The 24,615-nt window shown below is 35.4% G+C and overlaps 2 protein-coding genes across 3 annotated transcripts; one reads left to right on the plus strand and one right to left on the minus strand.

The window, feature by feature from the left end:
• On the plus strand, window positions 1–6,271 carry LOC113781197 (protein Brevis radix-like 1). 2 transcript variants are annotated; one of them, XM_027327075.1, is made up of 5 exons: window positions 1–164; window positions 2,900–3,297; window positions 3,866–3,995; window positions 4,815–5,194; window positions 5,705–6,271. In XM_027327075.1, exons 1-5 carry the CDS (start codon window positions 57–59, stop codon window positions 5,781–5,783), a joined length of 1,095 nt encoding a protein of 364 aa, XP_027182876.1. In that variant the 5' UTR covers window positions 1–56; the 3' UTR covers window positions 5,784–6,271. The 2 variants fall into 2 exon arrangements, with proteins under 2 accessions (XP_027182876.1, XP_027182877.1); XM_027327076.1 differs by lacking the exon at window positions 1–164 and adding an exon at window positions 1,731–1,794.
• Window positions 6,272–7,987: 1,716 nt separating this feature from the next.
• Window positions 7,988–15,173, minus strand: LOC113781662 (cyclin-dependent kinase F-4). The gene is made up of 19 exons (XM_027327632.1): window positions 15,007–15,173; window positions 13,740–13,997; window positions 13,599–13,650; window positions 12,903–13,493; window positions 12,749–12,827; window positions 12,498–12,566; window positions 12,328–12,417; window positions 12,099–12,237; window positions 11,870–11,972; window positions 11,731–11,783; window positions 11,583–11,649; window positions 11,046–11,154; window positions 10,624–10,689; window positions 10,379–10,447; window positions 10,234–10,297; window positions 10,033–10,149; window positions 9,314–9,351; window positions 9,114–9,186; window positions 7,988–8,482 (listed from the first exon to the last, which is right to left on the minus strand). Exons 4-19 carry the CDS (start codon window positions 12,908–12,910, stop codon window positions 8,274–8,276), a joined length of 1,353 nt encoding a protein of 450 aa, XP_027183433.1. The 5' UTR covers window positions 12,911–13,493; window positions 13,599–13,650; window positions 13,740–13,997; window positions 15,007–15,173; the 3' UTR covers window positions 7,988–8,273.
• Window positions 15,174–24,615: the final 9,442 nt, after the last annotated feature.

Here is a 24,615-nt window from a genome sequence, read left to right on the forward strand (position 1 = left end):
ACAAGAAAAAGGACAGAATTTTGGAACAAGAGGAGGAGGAGAAGAAGGAAGAAAAGATGTTGACGTGTATTACGTGCTCCAAGCAAAGGACGGAAGATGGGGGAGAGGAAAGCGCGCGTGGGACTCCCAGTACAAAAGAAGCCGTCAAAAGCCTGACGGCGCAGGTTCTAATCCTACACCCCCTATTACTCTATTAAGTTTAGTATGCTCCTAGTTTATTTAGGTATAGACTGGACTATAGAATAGACTAGCATTCACGTTATTGGCTAAATTGTTCTTTATTTCTTTTTGGCCAGTTTCTTTTTCTCTTTACTTCTTCTTTGTGAAAACAGACAAAGATTAGTATCTAAGACAATGCTTTTGCCAATACATCTCTTAATTGGGGTCCACTTTTTCCTCCTTGTCTTTTAGTAGGGTCCACTTACCAACCATTGGTTTGTGTGTTCCAAAGGCTTTGGCATGGGTATCTGTATCCCTCTTTTTTTTTTTCCTTCCTACCTGGGTTGGTTTTGGTTTTGTACTGGAAATATTTGTTTATATGGATTGTTTATTTTTGTGGGTTTTCTTGATTCTGCAAAAGGGAGAGTGAGAACTGAGAAAAATGGGTTTATGAAGAAGATTCCCTGCTGGAGAAAGAAATATGCTTTTGGTTTTGGTCCATATGGGATGGGAGGACCAAAAATGTGTTAGTTCACAGCTAATGAAGCTTTAAAGCTTTATAAGTGGGGCATATGGGTTGGGATTGGCCAATGACTATGACTTAATTTGATGGAGACATGGTTCACCTTGGATCATGTGTCCGATTTAATCTTGGTCCCATTCTCTTCCATCGTTGATTTTCTTTTTCTTTTTAACCTTTTTGTGGAAAGACTTTGAATGATCAAACAGTGTGCTTTGATTTTCTAATGACAGGATCGTCATAGGAAATCTCAAGCTTATTGACCAGATTTAAATGGAATGTTTGAATTGAAAAGATGACTAAAGGTCTTGAGTTCAAATGAAAGCTCATATTAAAGACAGATCTTCATCTGATACTCTTTTTGTTGCTTTCATGAGTAAATCTTCATCTTACTGATTGGAGGAATTTCCAGCTTTGGATCCTCTGTTCTTTGTCGGGCTTATTTGATACGATTGAATCTTCACTGTCAGAAGATCCAATGTCGGAATTACCAATATGGCTAGATAGTTTCTTGTTAAATCTTTGGTTGCATATGTGTTTTGCTTTTGTCTTAGCAACAGAGCTTTCTCTAGCCACTTCTGCATAGAAACCATCATACTTATACGTGAATTTAACTGGATAAATGGTAGTACTGAGAAAAGAGTGATGCAAGAACTGCTTGCTGCTTTTCCTATTCTACCACTTATAACTAATTTTTGTGGAACTGGGATTTTCACACCAGCAGGTCTGCTCTTCTCAGTTCTATTTTGTAGGGCCACCTGAGAGTTTTTTTCAGGAAAGGTCCCAACCAAGCAAAAGACTTTCACTCTGAGACTGGCATTCAGCCCCTCTAATTTATCGAGTAGTCTGTTTATGATTGAGAATCAAAGATAGCATTGGGATTGGTAACTGATAGCTCACCAGGTCTGCGAAAGCAAAGCATGACCCTTCTGATGATCATATCTTTAAAACATGAAAGCCATCTCAGGTATTTGTGGGATTTTGGGGGGGAGGGGCCAACTCAAATTTCTTTAAAAGATAGCATTGGGATTGGTAACTGATAGCTCACCAGGTCTGCGAAAGCAAAGCATGACCCTTCTGATGATCATATCTTTAAAACATGAAAGCCATCTCAGGTATTTGTGGGATTTTGGGGGGGAGGGGCCAACTCAAATTTCACTGAAGCTCAGAACTAGAAGAGCTCCTTTTCTCTATTTTTGACAACTTAAAATGAATGATGCTCTCTTTTCTTTGTTTTTTTTGGGGGTTGGGGGGGAAAGGAAGGGGGGAATTGTGGGGAGTGGGATGGGGAGGGATAGTTTAACGTGGTATGTCAATCTTTAACGTGGTATATTCCTAAGATGTGTTTTGGGTCAATTCATCCTTATAAAATGCGACTATGCAACGCCATAAGAACAGGGTCACTATCTCCAAGTGGGGATATTGACAAAAGACAACACGCATGTTTGATAAAGACTCGTCCAAGTTTCTATGACTTGACCCACCATTGAAATCCTGTCTACCCACAGTTTTGCAGATGGTACTCAAATGTCAAGTGCCACGAGGCCAGTTGGGTTGTGAGGAAATTAAATGCTAAATGTGACTCTACCTTGCACCATCTGCCTGTATACAGCTCCTGCTGGTCAATTCAGTTTATTTATGTACAGAAGAAGATGTGGCAAAACCATGTTAAATTGTTTGTGATGTACTTCTTCACTGATTTCATAACAGTTGGTTAAATCATTGCCAGTTTGCAGTGGGATAGAAAGAATTGGTGTATCATGTATTTTACTAAAGTCCATGATTGCACTTGCTTCACTAATTCATGTTATTCACATTTCTGTTGTTTAAAACATGAATTTACCATCCAAGCTTGAAAATTTGTGGATGGTTCTGCAATTTTTATTACTGATGTCGGTGCAGAAGACTGCCTGTGTGAGTTCTATTATTCTTCGTGTAACTTCTGCAACCAAAAATAAAGAATCAACAGTAAGTAAAATAAAAACTATTTGACGAGTGATAATTCCTCAATAATTACTTTGAAACAAGACAAATAGTTGTGTATACAACTTCCATGTCCATCTAGTTTATTAGTACAATTTTCATGGAAGGTGGTTTTGCTTAATACATGTCAATATCACATGTTTATGACTGATCTTCTTTCCTTTGTTGGTTAATAAATAAAGTTGCTTTTCTGGTTTTGTGTAATTATCACTGATTGTTATCATCATGTGTGTGCAGATTAAGGATATTGCTTTGAAAGTATCGGGTAGTAAGCAAGGCAAGCCGAGCATAAGCCCAGGTGGTTTCAGAAAAGGCCGACCATATCCAGATTTCGACACAATTTCAGAGGGAGTACCCTACCCTTTTATGCAGCCAGGAAGCTCAAATTCCACTCCAGCTTGGGATTTTACAAGAACTGGCCCTCAGTCTGCTAGCCGACATGACTCAAGATTCACTGGGGCATTTGGTGGTGACAGGACTCCTGGCGGACAAGAGTCTATCTCACAGTCTGGTGATGTGGTGCTGGAAGATGAGGATGAACCAAAAGAATGGATGGCACAGGTGGAACCTGGAGTTCAAATTACTTTTGTTTCACTCCCGAATGGTGGAAATGATCTAAAGAGAATACGCTTTAGGTAATTCAAAGATACTTTCTGTTTCTTTACGTCAATTGCTTTAATATTTCACCTCCTGTGTGAATATCTTAAATGCAATGCCCAATTCATTCTTGCATTTCCAAAATATCTTTCACAAATTGGGGCTGGAAAACATGGATTGCTACCAAAACATCATTGTAATGAATCTTTCAAGGTGTTGTCACCGTCCCTTTGAACAAGTCTGGTCCTTTCTTGACGCTTGACTTGAATTCACCGAACTCCCTGTGTGGTGTGGACCTCATGTAATGAAGTCCCATCTTTAAGGTCCAACCTGGAGACAGTCATTACATTGATATGTAAAGTAGACCACCAATATTTGAGCCATTCCTATTTCACATGCATACATTATTTTTGGTCCTTGGGAAAGGCTGGTCTAACTAATCATGCTGCATGAATGAGTCCATGTCACGTGGTTTCTAGCATGATATGAGAAAACCTGGCCCTATAGGATGCCAGATGGTTCTCAAATTTCAATCCTTCGCACCTTACTTCAAATTGACGTTAGTGATAGATCATGCTCATCTTATTGCGACATTTTGATTTGAAGTCGTGAGATGTTCAACAAATGGCAAGCACAAAGGTGGTGGGGTGAAAATTATGATCGGATCATGGAGCTGTATAATGTCCAAAGATTCAACCGGCAAGCTCTTAACACACCCTCAAGATCAGAAGATGGGGTAATTCACCTTCTTTTACATCTCTTAAATTGCCAACTTTCATACTTGTCATTTTCATTTCAAACATGTTTGTATCTGTTAACTGATGTTTGGCCTGGCAAGAACGATATATTAGCTCCGTCAGGACTGAAATGTCGGCAACTATCGTGAAATCCTGATATAGTAGTAGTGCCCACAATAAAAAAAAAAACCTTTTGTTTTCATTCAAGCTGCACCATTTCTGTGCTTGTCTGTGTATTTACACCTTTAAGCTGAACAGCTTAGAAGAACTCTGGTTTTTCTCTTGGAGTATCAATTTATTCTTGACAATATCAATTAATGGACCATTTGACTGGGCAAACGAATCTGTTGAAAGACAAAACTTAGGTTTAAGTTACACCAGTTGTGCAGAACTTAGTTTCTCTCGCTGGCTTTTTGTCTCTGAAAGGTACATTATAAATTAAGTGCCTTTTTTTAACTTGTCCAACTTTTACGCAACTTTTTGACTGTCCTCTACATGGTTGAGCCATTCTTTTGTATAAACTACTTGGATGGATCCATTAGTGGGCTATATTGTCAGTTTCTGGAACTTAAGAATGAATGTTCTAAACAACAATATGAACAAAAAGTGTATTAATCTTTTAAGTTTTGCATTTTTGGGAATGCTTGTACCTATGGAACACGGTGTCTTCATTAGACACGAGCAAATGCACTAATTTACTCGTAAATAGTAAATACCAGTTTAAGTTGCACATGACAACTGAAAACTCAGATCCTCTTGCATAACAATCCCATGCCAAATATCTCAAAAGTGATGGAAGCTTCTCTCTTCTGATGCAGAGGGATTCTTCTTACTCGAGGCTTGGATCGGCTAGGGAAAGCCCAATGATGACTCCATCTGTTAACAAAGAATGGACCCCAAGAAGTTACTATAGACCTCCTGGAAACAAGGGTTATTTCCCCTCTGATCCTTCAGACCAAGGCAGCAGCCAACATTATATGGCTGGATCAAGTGCTTATGCATCAGGTGGCCCAAGGGGTGAGATGTCATCAATGGATCCATCTAGAACGACAACCTCCTCCAGGGACGAGGCTTCAGCCTCAATAAGCAATGCCAGTGACATCGAGTCTGAGTGGGTGGAACAAGATGAACCAGGGGTATATATTACTATCAGACAATTGGCAGATGGAACCAGGGAGCTAAGGCGTGTAAGATTCAGGTAATCAAATCATCTGACAATCTGCCTACAATTGGCTAGAAATTTTGAGTAAATGCTAAAGAAAAACCAAGACTAGTTTAACAAAAAAAGATTCTTGTCAGCAGCTTATCAGGAGATAATACTGTATAGTGGTTGTCTTCTTCTAAAATATCGGCCTCCTCTTGACTGAATTAGGTAGGGTGGTACTTGAAATGAGTTCAAGCTAGGATTTATGTACAACACCCCAACTTCAGGTTATTCGTGTTTGCTTTTGTTCCTTTTTTCCATTTGTTGTTGCCTGGATCTTCAGGTCTGAACAATTTGACAAAATGTCCCTTGATAGCAATTTTTTCTGTGCTCTCTCTTTGCCAAATGGATTTGAATAACTGCAGTGTCAAGCTCAATAGATGATGCGTTAATTATTTCTGTAGGAAGATAGTTTTTTGGTCGTTGAGAATTGCTTGATCATTAATGCTAAAGGTTAGATATGTTTATAAATCGTCTCTCATTTCCTTGTTCAATTTTCTACAGCCGTGAGAAGTTCGGGGAAGTACATGCAAAGCTCTGGTGGGAATCCAACAGGGATAGAATACAAACTCAATACCTCTAAAGGAAGTAGGCTTCTGGATGGAGTTTACTGGGGAAAGCGAGTACTAACTAAGTTGCCTGAAATTTTAAAAGAAAACATTCCAATGTTTTAGGCCAACAAGCATCTGGAAATACCACCCCACCTGCCAGCCAAACAAACTACAGTCAAGATAGAATGATCAAAGAGGCTCAGTCCTGGTAATGGGACAATCAGACTCTTCTCAGAATGTAGTATTGCTTACTTGAAATGGCTCCACCCCATGGACAATGCTGTAAGCTAGCTTGGCATGCCATTTTTGTTACTATTTAGTTATCAGTGCCTACACCCTGATCTCAAATTCTTTTGAGCCTCGTCTTCCCTTAAATTTTTTTCCTTTTTAACAGCTCTGTTGTGGGGATTATTTGGCTCTTGACAAAATTCCATGGTTTTGCTCTGTAAGTCAGCTTTCTAGCATGACAAGAGAAGTTGAATCAAAAGCATGTAATGCTAGAACATGCATGCTGTTCATAGTTCTTGTTTCATTCTTGATTAATTTCTGACATGAAAAATCCTTCAAGTTCTGTGTTTGATGCCCATTTGTTTGCATATTTTTCAAGTATAGCATGCCAGGATTAAATTCCAGGATTCAACAAGATCGTGGGAAACCTCAGGAACTCTTGGAGCTAATTGTTGTCACAAAGCTATATCACATTATCCAAAACCCCAGATGCCACTCTGCTTCCCATTCTACAAAAATTAAACTATTCACCTAACATATGATATTAACAAGTCATTTTACCAAACAAAAGTCACAAGCATCTTGGGTTTGTGGGCTCAATTGCATTTTATTACTAAATTGAGCTGACAATTACGAAAATTTTCAAGTGACTCTTCAACCAACAACTCAACAATACTTTTTCACAAGTGTTAACTTGGAATTTGGTTGAATGCTTATCTTTCTTTATATAGGCATAGCACCATTCTAAGTTGATCTGCCATAAATGCTGTGGAGATTTAACTAAAGCCTTCTCAATCCTAAAGCTCAGATGGCAACATGTTTCAGTGCTGCTTCAAGATCCTGACTTCCAAATCTTTACATCTTTTTCTCCAAAGCTCATTACTAGCAGGTTTTTTTTTTTTGAAATTGAGGTGGTTTTGATAGCTCTTGGTCCAAAAGTATCTGTCTATATGAACTTAATGAAAAATGTTCCAAGACAAAGACAATGCAACATGACTGTTACGACTTTAGAACGATAACAACAGAGCATCCATCCAGAAGAGCTGAATAACATAGGGATGTTTTTAGGAATTATTAATATCATGCCCAAAAAAAACACACACATTTAAATTTCAGGTCAAGGCTAGTGGACCATCTCTCATTGCCAAATTAAGAAAAGTTCAAGATCGCATCAAGTTTCTCAGCATTGCATTCAATATGAAGAACCATAAGACTGTCAATTCTGATATAACGTACTACAGGAGGGGAATGCTGTGGCCTCTGCATTCAAATCCATCGATCTTTGGAACATCAAACACGAACTGTTTTAACATTCTGTTTAAGTTAAACTATGTGGTTTTGAGAAAAGGACAACAAATTTGGAGTCTATGCAAATCATGGCAATGACTGATTTTCAAATGTTCAAAAATGGAAACTTTGATTTGGCGTATTGTCAACTTGATATTCTGCATCTGGCGAAATTCCTCTAGGTTCTCGAAGTTGTTTACCGTTACCTTGTTCAAGAAGTTTGAGATTGATCTCGTGCAATATTAGCATCAGATCATTGTGTCAGCCGTCAGGGACACGTCTGCAATGGGTTTTAGATTCAAGAATCAGACGAGGCATGCAGAGATCAAGCCTTTATTTTTCAGCTTTTTGCCCCTGCACACTTGGATACTAATCTAATTTGGGATGCTCTTTTGGGTTTTGGAAACGAACGCAAATGCAGCATGATGGGTTCTGGCAATTTTGATGTGCCATGTTCAAGGGCTTGTCCTCTTTCCATGGATGTACAATAAAGCTCCGAAAGCAGATTAACGCAAATTTCTGGAGGGCGGAAATTGGGAGTGAGTTCTCAAAGTGGGCAGAATTTCAACTCTCTCTCTCTCTTATTACCTTTTCACTTCCAGCCATAAATTGTTAACATAGAGCTGCATATGCTAAATGACATGCACATTCACAGAGAGAGAAGGAAAAGCGACGAGATTTGTTACTTAACAATAAGCTCACAATTGTACAATAAATAACCATCAATAAAGGAACAGTAATATATTTCTTTATTCCAAGGTTTTGACAGAATGCAACCAGCAGAGAATGAACACACTGTACCTCAGAGGACCAAACGGCAACAAGAACTAAACACAGGACGGCATTACAAAACCAGTACTGCAGTCATAATAGTTTTGTACCATGTTCATCAAACGGACGGTTGACTCTTTATTTCAGCCCCCAAATAAGACAAGACTTAAAAAGTAAGCACACAACACCACATTATTCAGACTACTAAACACCAAAATCCATTTTTTTAGATGTCTTCATCCTGCCACTTTCCTGGTGAAAGTTCTTCCGGGAAGCATCTCTTGAGATCGTCCAAGGAACAAATCAGATTGCCCGTGCCATCCTCCAGCCTTCATGGGTGGAGGCTGCTGTGACTTTAAAGACGGTTTTCCAGATCCAATGGTCATGTTTGAAAACTTCTCAGCTGTATCAGAAACTCCACGAGTCTTCCCCATAAAGGTGGAAGCTGCAAAATATGAAGTTTATAACCACTTAGATAATAGGGAATTGCATATGTCCCTTTTATTACCACCAAAAAAAAAAAAGAGAATTGCATATTAAGGAGAGCCCATTTATTGCCCAAGGACAACATGAGAGACGACATCAATATACCCAAGCCAGATTGCCTTCACAAAAGGTTGACCATGTACCTATCTGACTACTGTATAGCATTTATACAAAAATATGCATAACCACCCCCCCCCCCAAAAAAAACAAAACAAAAAAAAAGGGACAATCATTAGCAGACAATCAATTTCAGTAATGTTACTCAAGAAACACATAAAAGTTGATCCAGTATAGAAGACATCCACAATAACCAAGCAAAAGTCACTCAAGGCCCAAAGCCATCCATCATTAACCCAAAGGCCAAAAAAACCCAATAGCACCCCGTTCGAAGCAAAATGGAACAGAGTAGTGCTGTGGTATCCAAGGCCATTAAAATCTTCAGAAAGAACAAAAATATCTACAGAACTACCAACCGACTCCAGAATATTCAAATGCTTCTTAGGGATTGGGTTGCTTAGTAGTAATTGTACCAACAAATCTCCCAAGAGACCAGTCAAAAATACAAGCTATGCTATGAAAAGGGGGCTCACCTGGACCATTCTTAACAGGTGGTCGGTATCTTGGTGGTTGCTTCAAAGTGCTCTTAGAATATTTCTGCTCATCCTGAAGTGTGAAGCAAGGACATTATACAGGTGAGTAAACAATGTTCACTATCCCATCATTACTGTGAATGAACCCAAGCAAAGCACAGGAAAAGACAACAGCAGAAAAGGCCATTGAAAATGTGTACCTGAAACTGAAAATTCATCTCCAACTTCCTTTGTACACCTGGAAAAAATTAACTCAATTAGAAGATGTTCTACAAGACCTCTGATATAATCTGTCAGAGGTAAATATTGGCTATAATAAGCAAATCAATCTTGAAACCAACACCAAGGTTCAAGTTATGTATCACATCTGCAGCTCCCAATTTCAAGTAAATGTACATATTAGACAATATTCCAGGATCCGACCTCTGACCAGATTTCCGTTAAAGCTAAACATTGACATTAAAAACAGATAACTAGGCAGCTGCATAGACCAGACCAACATCCAGGTTTGAGTTACGTATCAAATCTGCAGATTTCAATTTCAAGGAATTAAATGGAAGAAGATCACCTTCTCACAGGACACCGCGTCTGAAACTACTAGTTTCATATGGTACAACATAAACAAATTACTAGTCAGAAGCAAAGGAAGACAACTTATTAATACACTAAACAGAAATTTCATATCAAATATTCTCACCAAAAACCAATCTTTGACATGCACAAGTTGCATCAGAATCACATCTAGAGATATGTCAAAAATGCACTTCATTTTGACCTATCACCTCAAAATATAATCAAAAATTATCAAAATACAGTAAGCATCCAGCATCAGAATAATTTTCTTTGCAGTGGTGGCAGTTCTTCAAACAGGGCTTTAGAATATCATGAACTCCAATCACAAGTATAACTAAGATATTACCTGCATAGGAAGATGCATTTGACTTGACGGAGGAGAAGTTGTTTGCAGACTTCACATTTGGCAAACTGCCCGAATATCTCCTACCAGTCTTTTGCTCCACCGGCACCCTGGTTCCAGCTGCAAAATGAAGAAACACGAGGCATGTCACCCAGAGAAATCCACACCAAGAAAAAGGAAAGGTAATCTGAGAAGAAGACAAACCTGATGGAGGCGTTTTAGCAAGAGCAGCTTTAGTGCGTAAAGATGGAGGAACATAGAAACAACTCTGCAAAAACACAATAAAGTCAGTCACAGAAAACTTTGCTGCAGATAAATTTCTCCTCTGAAAAAAGGAAGAGCTCATCACCTGAAAGAAAGGATGTTGAATTGCCTCTGAGGCAGTTGGCCTCTTACATGGATCCCATGAGCATAATGACTACAAATCCAAAGTAGTGCAAACAAATTAACAAGTGGATTTGCAAAAATTCATTTTATTTCCATTTTATTTTCAAGTTCTAACCAATAAGACAATCTCAGCACATTAAGATCAAGTCAAAATTCACAAAACAAATGAGAGAGAGTAAACTCCTGTCACCATAAACTGCTACTTACTTGAATGAGGTCAATTGCATCCTCACTAGCGGAAGGCATCAAGGCGGACAGATGGACACCAGCAACCTGATACATCAAATTGACAAGTTAGTACTTAGTTTTGACTGTCAACTTCAAAACCACCAAAAAATATCAGCCAAGTGCAAATAATTCACTAAAGAGAACTGGAGAAAAAACTGTCCTCTACACTAAGCAAAAGTGCCACTGAGATTTTCTAAATGAATCTTTAGACTTCACTTGTACTAAAAATGAAAAAGTTGTGGGAGGGGCTCGAATCAATGGATTTTGCATAGTACTAAAATGGAACAAAAACAAAGAGCAGAGGCACAGGCCTAGCATCTTGCCTTCCTTCCTAACGTGGCAATAGAAAATTTAAGGCCTATAGACAACCAAAAATAGATTGAGGATCAGAACCAAGATACCTGTGGAAACTGGTAGTTAATAACACTAGCTAGTTCAAGTCCTTCAGACCAGTCATTCTCCGTTGGAGTCCCTATAACACTGCATATCTTATATATTTCATCTGCCTCACTGCAAAAGTACAGCAGAAACAAATGTCAACAGTGACTTGCTACAGGCTTATTCCACTACAAACGACAGGTGAATGCATAAAATGCGTGATGGCGACGAAGAAAGTTAATTTTATAGACTTTCAACCCAAACCAACCAGATGATCCATGCAACTAATAAAAAACCACGACAACAAACTTAACAAAGATCCATAACTTTACATAGTTGCTGAGAACATTGTTAAGGAATGTGACAACAGACGTAACAGACAAGATATTTGAGCCAGTATGACACTAATATAGGAGTAGAAAAACAAAATGCAGAAGTCAGGGCTTTTTACATAAGAGTTGAGCCACATGCACAAAAAACTTTACTGTCTGGAAGGACAGAACCAGAGTCTTTTGTCAAAATTGCTTGAAGAAAACATATAAAAATAACAAATCGTATACCTTGACCCTGGAAACAGAGGACGAAGTGCAAATAATTCAGCCATTATTGCACCCATTGCCCACATATCTGCGCATAACACAAACAAAACTAAGCTGCAGTTCAGAGTACTATTAGAAAATCACAGGAAAGATTTAACATTGAACTCACCAACAGCAGAACCATATGTTGGTGATTGGAGCAGAACTTCAGGAGCACGATACCTGCATGCTGACACCTTAGTGACCAAATAAAAGGAAGAAGCATTCATATGCCTCCAAATGAAGGAGTAGAAAGGTGGAAGACATACCATCGAGTTGAAACATATTCAGTATAAGGTGGTCGAGAATTGATTTCACGAGCAAGACCAAAATCGGCAATTTTAATAATATCCTTTGAGACCAGCAAATTCTCTGGATAACAAGATATATCATTAAATAAAATGGAACTAAATTTGACATCAACTTTGCATACAAAAGTCAGTTAAGGATCAAGCAATTATCTTTTTCCCTAAGCGCATCAATGAATGAAACACTCACCTGGCTTAAGGTCGCGATGAAAGAACCCACGTTGATGCATGTATGCAAGACCTTGGAAAACTTGGAAGCACCAATTTTTTACTTCAGCTTCTGAGAATAGTTTTGGCCTGTCCTTCATAAGTTGGTAAAGATTGCATTCCTAGAAATTACAGAACATTACTCCAGTCATGCCTCTAACAATTAACACTGTAAGGATAAAAGCCCTTTCAAACCCAAAGCCACAGCATACCATGTACTCAAATACAAAGTACAGAATGTCATGTTCTCTAATCACTTCCTTGAGCTTCACAATGTTTGGATGGCTCATTTTCCTAAGAGACTGGGAGGACAAAAAAATGTCACTTTCATGTACAGGCATAAAAGAAGAGGCAGAAGACAAAAGTGGCAAAACGACATCACCTTGACTTCTCTCAGATTAATGCACTCTTCCCATGAATAATATTTCTTCTTCATTTTTTTAATTGCAACCTGAGGACAGAAATAATTAGTCTATAGCAAATAAAAAAAATAGCAGTGACTGAAAACATACTCTTGCAATTTTCTTCTCTCATCAGATTTCTTTCCTATTAGACTCCTACATCTTTCTGAGAAAACATAATACAACATTATCAACATACTCAACAAGATAGCCTAACCGCAGATATGCTTACCACTTCGCCAGTCTGTTTATTCAATGCTCGCCAAACACTTCCAAAAGTACCATTTCCAACTTCCTTGATTATCTTGTATCTGTCAGACGTTTGATCATATTAAGAAATAAACAACAAAAAAATGTGCCAAGAGTCATAAAGACCACACACTAACCTTTCCATTTCTGTGATCTCAACAGCAGGAAACACCCAGTTTATTCCAGAACAAAGAACAAGTAGTAGACTTAATACTAAGTAGATGACTGTAAAGGAAAGCTATTAAATCGAGCTAAAATGTGGCTGACTCAGAGGGTTCCAAATGTTAATCTTCTCCGACTTTGAATGCAGAGGCAAAACCAGTATGATTATGGTCGACAGCCTCCACAGCCTTATTTATAAAATTTAACACATCAAAGGTTTCCTGACAGAGATGCAGCAAAATGAGCACGGAAACACGAGAGCCGCTGACCATCTTGTTACCAGTCCAAAAACTGATAACTGAACCATGAACAACTATCTCTGACAGATCTGATGCTTAGATCAGAACATGGTTGACTGAGACTTCAGTAGAAGGTATGACAACTACCTCAACCGTGCTATATAGGTGTATGCAAAACCTTTAGTAAACAACACACCACACTTAGTAGGTATCCATCAACTTAAAAGACTACACATAGTAAGAAAAACTAACTATGCACGAGCAGTGCAATAGATTATCTATGACTTTTTGATCATGTATAATTTGTATTGCTAGCAGACTTCAGTCCTGCAACAAGGAAAAGTGTAGCAAGAGTAAGGGTTAAGAGACTGGCAGTACGGGGGGAAAAAACTAAATAGAAGAATAAGATGAATAGATGGAGTAAAAGAATACCTGAGAAGACAGTATCCAAAGGATCTCGAATGGACGATGTATCAACAAAGCACTAGCAAAAACCAACAAAGAACAGATTAACTCTATGGCCACAGTTAAAATAACCAGCTATGTGAATTAGAGTAAAAAAGTCCAGCTCACATATAGAAGTGTTCTAAAGATCCAACAGCTATCTCAGAAAAAATTAGCATTTGGCCTCCTGTACTGATCATTCATGAGAAGCTGTTCACTAAGTGCAATTGACAAAAGAAACAAGAAGAAAGCCTCCAGCGATAAGAAACCGCCAATCAAGAACTTCCTGGAATGAGAAACTCCGAAATTTGTCACAAATTGACCAAAGGCATACTTGCTCCATGTCCTAAGTGAAATTAATCCCTTCAAATCGAAGCCGGATACAGCCTGCAACATAGCAACTAGTTAAAATTGAATATAGCAAAATCCAAATCCAATAACAAAGTAACCTAAATACACGTGTAACTTCAAACGACAAAGAAAGCTACTGAGATGAACTCGTATTCAGGCAATAACGCATAAGGAAAGCAAAAGATATTTAAACAAAACTGGCAGACAGGAACACTAGCAATGCAAACAGCGAAGCAGCAAAAGTTCTGCAGAGGCTTGATACTGGACTAGCTCCACCTTCAACTAAACTCAACCAACTAGAAAGAGGGGGAAACCAACACTGTTCATTGCTGAGCTTATACTTCATCATTAAAACACCAAAATATTCAAATCAAAATGTTAATACCATTATCTGTAATGATTACCACTACCTATTTTCAAAAACATGATCATAAATTCAATCTTAAACATCAACGCATTAGAGATTCAAATCCGGAAGAAGCAAATTAGTTTCCTGACCGATATCTCTTGATAATTCATGGACAACATAACTCCGCCAGTCCTTACCCCAATACAACCAAATTCAATACTTTCACTCTATACATAACCCCTTAACCCTTTTATTTAATTTAAACCCCATCAAGATATGCACATAGATATGGAACTTCTTATGAGTTACCAGGCAATCACTCTCAAAAATCACAGAAAATACTCGAATAAAATTAGCATAAGCCAATAAGAAAAAACCCAGACCAGTATATGTACAAATCCCCAAAAAAAACCCATATAACCACAACCTCACCCTTCTCTTTTTGGCATCGAATTAAGCATGATATCAAATTCAAACCACTAAAAAACCCCAAAAATAATAGAACCAATTTTAAAAAATCCCTGATAAAAACCCGACCGGAGATCTCAAATCTCAATACAAATCAATTTAATTACCAAATCTGAATCGAACCCATTTCAGATCTAATCGTATAATCCCTAAATTCAAACATAAAACATCAAAAAGTTAAAATAAATAAATAAATAAAAAGAAACATAGCAGAAGGAATTTTAGTACCTGAGGGGAAAACGGCATAACCTAAAGAGGAAGCCACGGAAGAAAGCAAAGGGTAGAAAGCCCACAGAGAAATAGTCCCACCAAAAAACCACACCCCCTCCAAAGCGTGAGATGTAAAACTGCGTGAGTGCGTTTCTCTTTCGATTAGGTATAAATATATATATATATATATATAATTTTTTTTCCTCAGAGTTTTCTTTTTTTTTCTTGTAGCAAAAGCCAATTAGCCAACAGCACCCACCGTCCTTTCTTTTCTTCTTCTTAGTATAAATATGCAGTACTCGCCCTGGTACTTATCCTTTTATACCGCAAATATAAATACTAATTTTATATACTGTTATATGTGATCATAATGGGGGGGATGATGATGATGATGATGAGGAGGAGTATAATTATGCATGAAGTAGATAGGCATGGAATGATATAATGAGGAAGGAATGGAGGAGGGGCAATGGATGGAAAAAAGGGAGATTAGGTTTTTTTGTGAGAGAAGGCTTGCCTTTGTGGGCAAGCAAGGAAAGCACCTTTTTGTGACAAACAAACAAGAAAATTGAAAGTTAAAAAAAATGAAAAAGGGTAAATTTTCTTGGCAGAATAGTTTTTTTTATTGTTTATGATATTTTCTTTTTGACTAAATATAGAGTGCATTTGTAGTGGGAAAAAAAAAAAAGGAGTTCATTGGGTTAAACTTTCGGAGTTAATTTAGTGTAGTTTGCTAATTGGAGACCATATAACTATTTGGATTGACCCAGGATTAAGGGAGGGGAGGGCTTTTAGAGTTTTTTCTGCAAGATTTGAATCATGGATTTGGTGGTTAGGGGTGGGAAGGGTATTGGGGGAGGTGTGGGAGGCATAAGAAAACTACAAAAAAAAAAAAAAGAGTCGATATAATTAGCAAAAATGGATTTTATATGAATAAGTTGCAATTTGATTTAGGTTGTTAATTGGCTTTCTAAATGATTAGCTTCCTTCCCACTTCTTGATATAGTGTCAATCTAGGTTAGGAAATAGTGGTATTTTTAAATTAAATGGAAATGAAAAAGTTCAAGGTTTCGTTTAGATGGAGGGATTTGATAAATAATTTGAAATTCTTTCAAATTGCTCTAGTTATTTGGATTATTTAAAAGGCCTTTGAATTTATTCACCAATTATCAAAATGCATTTTAAAAACTACAATAATATGTGATGTACAAATTCAAATGCTTCTTAAATAATATAAATAATTAGAAGGATTTTAGAATATTTCAAATCCTTCATCAAATCCCTCAATCCAAACGAATCATAATGTTCTTTAATCAACAATTGAATCGACTATATATATTGCTCTTCAATCTGGACCACTAATTATTTTCCCAGTAATTTCATGCATGAGGCTAGAATTCAACTTGTAGTAGACTGTGTGTAGTATTTTGTATGGTAATTTTGCTTTCTACTTTGGCATCTTTTGAGTATCTCATACTGTGAAATAAGTTGCTAATAAATTAGTCTAAATATTAGCTGTATTTTTATTTTTTTTTTGTGGGATGGGGGGAGGGGAGGGGAGCGGCAGAATTATTAATAATGGGTACTAGAACACGTGGATTTTGGTGGATCCATGAAAAAAACGAGGAATGATGATCTGGATTCTGGAATGAGATTGTGTGGCTGCGTTATACGGTCGGCCTGGTTTGGGTGCCTTTGCTTTTGGCAATTGACATGACTTCCCCTCAAGTTTCTAATACTCTCACTTGGCTCCTATATGATAAAATTATTACATTAACCTTCCTTGATGCAACAAAGTATCTACAATACCCTTGACATGGTTAGTACTTCTTATGGCCTATTAGGGGTTGCGATAACTTATTGAAAAGTACTTTTTTAATAGAGTTTTTAATAAAAGTACTTATTAATCGCTTAAATACTTTTAAATATATTGTTTGAAGGCATAATTCTATTAGTACTTGTTGTATTGGATAATGTGTAATTTAAAAATTTTTAAAAGTGTTTATCTCTTTATTTTGTTCATAATATAGGATAACATGATTAAATTTAATATTTTATTTTTTAAATCACAAAAGCTACTCTAAAAGCACCAAAATTGAGCTTTTGCTAAAAGTGTTGTTAACACCAAAAATTCTACTTCTAATTTTATGGAATAATATTCACCAAATACTGTAAAAGTAATTTTAGCACCTAAAAGTACTCCTTTATGAAAAGCACCGCAACGCCAAACGGGGCCTTAGTATACTTGAGAATCATATGAAACAAGGAAAAAAAAGGACCACCTTTATTTAAGACAATGAAAGAGAGATAAGGTAGAAGTATTTATTGGGGCTGGAGATGAGAACTTAACAATCTAATTTAGTTAAGGTCGAAATCAAACTAAAGTTTTAGTATAATTAGATATAAGATAAATCACTTATCCACTTGGTCGCCCTCAGGGGCTTGGTCTGGTGGTTGAGGTTGCTGAAGATGGAGCTTCAGGTCCCTGGTTCGAACCTTGCTGCCAGCAAGTTGCTGAGGGTGGTGAATAGTCTGCGGGGTCCACTCCCTGCGGGACACACCTAAAAAAAAAAAAAAAAAAAAAAAAAAACTTATCCACTTGGTCTAATCTAGTAAAAAACAATTTTTTTTTTTACCATAGTTAGACATATGGCGTGCAATTTGTTTACTTCAATGACCTTGGAGATCATTGATTCTTGATGAAGATACTGTTGCTATTGGTACAAGTATTTAAGCAAAAAAATAAATAAAATACCGAAATAAGAATATATACTCTTTATATTTATACTACCAAGTTGTTTTTTGGCATTTCAATCATTTTATCAAGAGTGACACTTTAGAATAAGTATAAAAGTCACTTGTACATGTTAGCTTTGTCCTTAACAAGATGGTGCTTTAGAATATGTATAAAGTTAAATGATTTATTGGCGCTAGTTTTGTCCTTAAATTTTGTTATCATAATAATAAAGGAATAATATCAGAAACCTCCCTTGAGGTTTTCCTAATATCACTCAGCATCTTGAGATTTTAAAAATATTACTTACCTCTCTTAATAATTACAAAAAGACTGTATTAACTCTTAGTCTCTCACTTGATACATAATTTACATATTAAATAAATGAAGTTCAAAAAATTACAAAAAAGAAACAAATGTCACTTTTTTCCTTTTCCCTTTTTCCAACATCCTCTCTTACTCATTTTAAAATTTTTTTTTCCTAAACGGCAACGTTTACTCTTTTTTTTAAATGACTAGGCAATTTTTTATTTGTAAATAATAGTAAAATGAATTTTGTTTATCTTTTTCCTTTTTGTGATTGTAATAGAATGGGATATGATTTCTCTATTTATTTTGAGTTTATTTTTACACTGATTAGTACAACTTAGAGGCTTGGGCCACAAATTGAGAAGAAGTTAGAAAAAATATAATATTCAAAAGATGTCGATTTTAAGCATATAGAATTAAATTGATGCTAATGTATTTCTTTACAAATATCTTTTTTATTTTTCAAATTTATATTTTTATGGATTATAGTCTCATGATGTGGTAGTACTACTAGAAATTATTTTTTAGATAGTGATTTTTCTTGGAGTAAACAAAGTGGCTTGTGAATATATTTATTTAGCAAAATAAGCAAAATGGCAGTTTAGGGTTTTTGAAAATTTTATTACACAAATAACAAAAATAAAGAAAGCAAGTGGTATTTTTAAAATTTAGGGGTACAGATGATATTAAAAGAAATCTTAGGAGAGGTTTCTAATATTATCCCAATAATAAAAGTAGAGGAGTTAAGTTTAATTTTTTCAAACTTGGAGGGTGCATTGAAATTGTCATAAACCTCGTGGGAGGTCTTTGATACGCACCTACTCTAATGTCTAGATCACAAAAGGTAGGGTGGGAATTGGTCGGACCTTTGACCACATGATCATGTCATCATTGATGTGATAATGAGCCATTCCTCTCACGTGGTTGGCCACGTCTAAATGCAACAATGGCCATAATTAAAACCAGCTTAGTCTTTCTTGGTTTCTTCACACCTGCTACAAAATCAATGGAGAAACCGTGTAACCCAATTAATTAGAGGTCCCATTTTATTGTTTTATTGTTATGAAATGGAATATGCTGGTCTAAAATATCATACTCCCTCCGTCCCGTTTTGTTAGTCTTGTTTTCCTTTTTTGTCTGTCCCAAATTGTAGTCCACTTTCCCATTAAGGAATGTAGTAATCTTTCAAATTGTCTAAAATACCTTTATTAAATATCTTGTTATTAATACATTGTTATTAAATACTAACTCACTACATTGAATACATTGAGCTTTTCCAATACATAGATAAATGAAAAGTCTATCTTTGTTATTTATTGGCACTATTGGCGGTAATTGAAACAATCAGGGTGCACTATTGGCGGTAATTATATTTATTGGCACCATTAGCTGTAACTGATATTAATTGGCACTCTTTGTGATTAGCATAAGGGTATTTTAGGAAATTATTAATCTAAATTTATGTTTCCAACCAAATTAATTACACTTTCTTAATCTGTGTGAAAAAAAACCAAGACTAACAAAATAGGACGGAGGGAGTACATTGCAATATATATATACATACACACATACATATATATATTTACACATACATATATGTATATACACACAACATATATATGTGTATACATGCACACACATATATATATACATACACATGTATGTATATATGTATATTAAACCCACACATATATATACATAGAAACTGCAGCGCGTGCGCACACACTACACATACACACAAATAGATAAATGTATGTATGTATGTGTGTCTATATGCATAGATATATGTATATTAATTATGTTGGCGCTACCAAAGACAAAGAATAAAGTAAGCGTTGTAGAATAATATAAAATCGATGAGTGTGAATTAAACTATTCAAAGTTTTATAGAAATTAATCCATGATTATAATAGAGGATACAAGTATAAATTTGAAAAGTTTACAGGGAGTACTATTAATTGCTATAAAATTTAAGAGAGTTGATATTCACCATATCATAGTCATATTTGTTTATATTGCAATTCACATTTTCACCAATTCAACATCAAGCTAGCCTGATAGCAGAAGCTCTAATTTTGCTAGTTATTTACAAGTACCTGTCATTGAATTTTGATTTGTCTTTTAGTCAGATTTTAATAAATAGTACTAAGACAAGATGAATTCTTTCCTTTTAGTTTTGGGTGCTGAACAATTTCTCCATCTAATTTATAGACTAATGGCTCATCAGACAAATCGAGTCGACAAATTAACCAAGTCGATAACCATAGACAACCACTAGGGAAACAAGCTACACACTTCTAGAAACAAATCATTTGATTCAAGGAACCATATGGAATTTCCACGGTTTTACCAAGGATAGATTGGTTTAGTGGATGCACAAGCAAGGAAAATTAGATGATTATGCCACTATGGTAGGGAACCAATTGAGCCCCAAATGCTAATGTGGCACAAAGTTCATACAACAAAATGTAGTAATTGTGGATAATTAAGAAAAATTCATGCAACTCCATCCCAGTAATCAGGGAAAGCTCTTAAAATTCTTTCTACTATTTGGTTTAGAGTTTAGGGCCCTGTTTGACAAGTAAATTTTTTGGGTGTTTGTCTAAAATTTTACTGTAATTTACTGTAGAAGTTTTTTAAAAAATTTTTGAAGTGTGTAAACTTTTGAATATTTTGAAATGTATAGTTTAAAAATTTTGAAAAGTTTTTTTAGATTACTGTAACTAAAGTTTTTAAAAAACTTGTAGCAGACAAACTTGACAAAAAACTTAAGTGTCAAACAGGGTCTAGATTCTTGGTTCGACTGTTGGAGATAAGAAAGGAGTGAGAAAGAGAAAGAAAGGTATATAAAAAAAAAAGGAAAAAAAGCCGTGCGGGCAATCCCAAGAATTTTTGCTTATAATCCACAACTTTAAGGAAAGTACAGTAATTCTAGAAAGTATTTCATGAGTGTAAAGGCTCCTCGTTGTATCCCAACTTGAAGGAAAATGAGGAAGAGGTCAATCAAATTTGTCCAACTTTTTCAGTGGGCTGAATAGAATAATAGTGCAGTTTTTCCTCTGGAAATAAAACTTCCTCAGGTAGGTACTATGTGAAACTTTTATACTTCCTAAGTTAGGTAGTACTATACGACTATGATTTGCCAAAGATCATGGGACTTAAGGAATGTATCTTGGAGATTCTCAATGTTTCTGGTTCTAAGTTAGCTTGTTATTTTCTTTGTTTCAATTAATTATGTTGACCCTTGTATAATGGAGATTGACTGAGGAAAACATGGTGCGCAAAATCTTATAGATGTTTTCCCTTGTCTGCATTTGTGTTGGAGCGCACACCCAGAAAAACAGGGTGCGCAACTCCTATATGGATAACTTTTTTATACACTGTTAGTACATAATTTTTTTTAAACTAATAGGTTTAGGTCATGTTATATAACATGAATTTAAATTTGAAATTTAAATAATGCATATGTGACATACGTTTATAATTACCAGTATAAAAAAAAAAGCACTGCACTGTTAGTGTATAAAAAGTTAATCCATCTTATAAATATGGAGTAAACATTGGAACAAAAAATTACAGTTGGCTTCCAATGATGAATGTCAAACCTTTTTTTTTTTTTTTATCATGATTCATGTATACAAAGCCAAAATGATTCATCCTTATCTTGGCAATATAGCAATCATAGCATGGCACATTGCAATTGCAAAATTGGCATAAAAGGAAGAAATTTATAAAACTTAGCACTAAAGAAAAAACTAGTTCTAGTTTTTATTCTTTTTCTTTTTCTTCTGGGGGACAACTGTTGTGATGAAAAAGGTTGTAAAATAGCACCTTGTAAAAGGAAATGATTTTAAAAAGTTGATATTCTTTTCTTGCCCCAAAAGTGTTTCGCTTTATACCTTTCTTTCATAGATATATATATTTTTCTTTTGCCCTTTTCTTAGGGAGAAGAGTTAACAAAAATGTTGGCGAAATTCAATAGAATCCAGAGATACCAAATTTCATGAGAGAATTCTTATGTGATCAAAGTAATTAGGAATTATGCTTATTATTCCTATCTAAAATAAGTGCAGAATCCAAATGGCGGCTTGGATCCTCAAATTGTATCCACCTTAGCTGCCCAAATACACCCAACAACTACATAAAGAAGAATATTACTCTCTTAATAAAATACTAATTAGAGTTAAATAACAATCGCCAAAGTTTGACCAATTACTACAACCATCGCTTAACCCTTTAAAACATGTTCTAAGTTATTGGTGCAATTTTATAGATTAATGTAGGTTCACGTAAATGGAGAACACACACATTGCATGTTTCATATCTTCATAAAGAAATTGTGAAATTTATGTCGCTGTTGATGTGAGGATTATGTTGATAAGTAATTTGTAATAATTCTGCTAAATGATTTATAATCTCAGAACATATCCTAATTTATAGTGATAATCGGAATCGAACTGATCAAAATTTTTAAGCACGAAAAGAAAAAATCACCAAAACTTTTAAGCACAAAAAAGGAGAAATAAAAAAGAAATCTACTAGATGGATCCCATTTATATAGTGCCAATGGCATAATGGCATATGATGTTTAGGTATGAAATTGGAATGGTAACAGGGAATATTTTGGTCACCAAGTTAGGTCATGAAAAACGAAAGGTTGGTGGCTACAGATATTTGAGATATAAGATATTCTATCTTATCCAATCGCCTTATATTCCAAGGAATTAAATTAATTGCTGCATTCAAATTTGACATATGAATCAATGACAAATTACACGAAAGCCGCTGGTGGATGCTGAGGTGTATCCGTTGCTATTTGCGGTGGCGCCACGTTTCCAACCACTTGTCCATGTGTTGCAATTGAGTAAGTCGGTTAGGGGTTGAGCGGAGACCAGAGAGTCAAGACAAAGCCTCCACTTTTATTGGACACGAGACCGAAGGTGAGGAGAATTAGAAAATGTTTGGTGACGTGAAAGAGCTAAAAGGAAACAAAATCGAGAAGATGTATGAATAAAGCATATAGATAATCATTTCTGTTCTTCAATCAAATTGCTTAGTAGTGCTCGATGAGTTTGACTCGGATTTGAATTTGATTTGAAAACTAATTAAGTCAAACATGAATAATGTTTGGTATTTGGCGATGTTTTGAATTTGGCTCGAATTTAATTCAATTAAAATAAATTTTTAAAATTTATATGTAAAAAGTTCAAGCTAATTCAAGCTCATATCGATCAATACTTTGTTTGATTTAATTACATTCATTTACAATTTCATTCTTAACCCGTTACACAAGATAAATGGAGCGTTTAGAGTTGCTTTTTCTGAAACAAAAAAAGATTTTATTTCACAAAATTATTGCAATTTAAGAGGCGAATTTTAATTTTATAGTTGTTATTAGAGATGTCAGAATGGGCGTATCCCTTGCTTTGTTATTAGAGTTGCAATTTTCTGCCTTACTTTTCGTTATTTCTGCTCTTGAAGCAGATTTAGCATGCTATTAATAAAATTTGACTCTCTTTTTTTATTAAAAAAAAAAGGAATAGGCGTATCCCCATTTTCGTGTAACAGAGATCACACGACGGAAAAAACTGTGTTCTTCTTATTTAACTTTAATAAAGAAAAGAAAACCATTCGATAAGTATTCTTACCAATTGAATGAAACTAAATAAATCGTAACAGAGATCACACGACGGAAAAAACTGTGTTCTTCTTATTTAACTTTAATAAAGAAAAGAAAACCATTCGATAAGTATTCTTACCAATTGAATGAAACTAAATAAATCACTAGATGCTTATACAAACCGACAGGCAAAAAAATTAAGTCTATGAAACACGAGTATATTTTCAGTGGGAAGATGAGTTATCGGATTGGTATACGTGCTGTCCAGCCAATATGATTAGAAAGAACACTAAAATACTTTATAGATTATTATGGATTAATAGGCTTCACCCATCATCACTATATATATATATATTTGTTTCAAGTCAAGTAACAAATATATCCAACAATCAAGCAAAATGCATCATAAAGGTATGCAAGAAATTACTTTTAGGTGCCTAAACATCATTCGCTACATATCTATAAATAGAAACTACAAACTATTTTAGTTTCTGCTAGTTCAATAGTTCATCAGTTGTGACGTAAGTCTAGAGGTGTCAAAATGAGTAACCCAAGAGATTTGAATGAGTTATAATTAGGTCAATCCATTTAATAAATGGGTCAAAATGGATCGACTCATAAATGCTCATTTAATAAATAGATGTGAGTAGGGATAGTAACGGAGGCGGGCACCCACCTTGCCGGGGTCATTGGGGCGGGGGGTGGGACGGGGGCTGGGGGAAAAAGAAATGGGACCTGTTTGAAAAAATATATATATATATATATATATATGATATTATCAATTATACATAATTATACATATTATTAATAAAAATTATTAATTATTTATACTAAATTTATTAATACATTTATGTTAAATTCCTAACTACACTTAATACAATAACATTTTTTTCTAAAAAAAACACAATAATAATTTAGTGATTGTATTTGTATCAAAAATGAAAATTTGATTATTTTAGTTATA

Source organism: Coffea eugenioides, chromosome 8 (genome assembly GCF_003713205.1).
Source record: "Coffea eugenioides isolate CCC68of chromosome 8, Ceug_1.0, whole genome shotgun sequence".
Taxonomy (NCBI): Eukaryota; Viridiplantae; Streptophyta; class Magnoliopsida; order Gentianales; family Rubiaceae; genus Coffea; species Coffea eugenioides.

Bases quoted from the DNA above. Each gene is read 5' to 3' on its own strand.
- LOC113781197 (XM_027327075.1), top strand. From the start codon at position 57: ATGTTGACGTGTATTACGTGCTCCAAGCAAAGGACGGAAGATGGGGGA. The intron at 165-2,899 runs GTTCTAATCCTA...ATGTGTGTGCAG, and splicing joins TCAAAAGCCTGACGGCGCAG to ATTAAGGATATTGCTTTGAA. The intron at 5,195-5,704 runs GTAATCAAATCA...AATTTTCTACAG, and splicing joins CTAAGGCGTGTAAGATTCAG to CCGTGAGAAGTTCGGGGAAG.
- LOC113781662 (XM_027327632.1), bottom strand. The intron at 11,784-11,869 runs GTATGTCTTCCA...GTCAGCATGCAG, and splicing joins GAATATGTTTCAACTCGATG to GTATCGTGCTCCTGAAGTTC. The intron at 11,650-11,730 runs GTGAGTTCAATG...TGTTATGCGCAG, and splicing joins AACATATGGTTCTGCTGTTG to ATATGTGGGCAATGGGTGCA.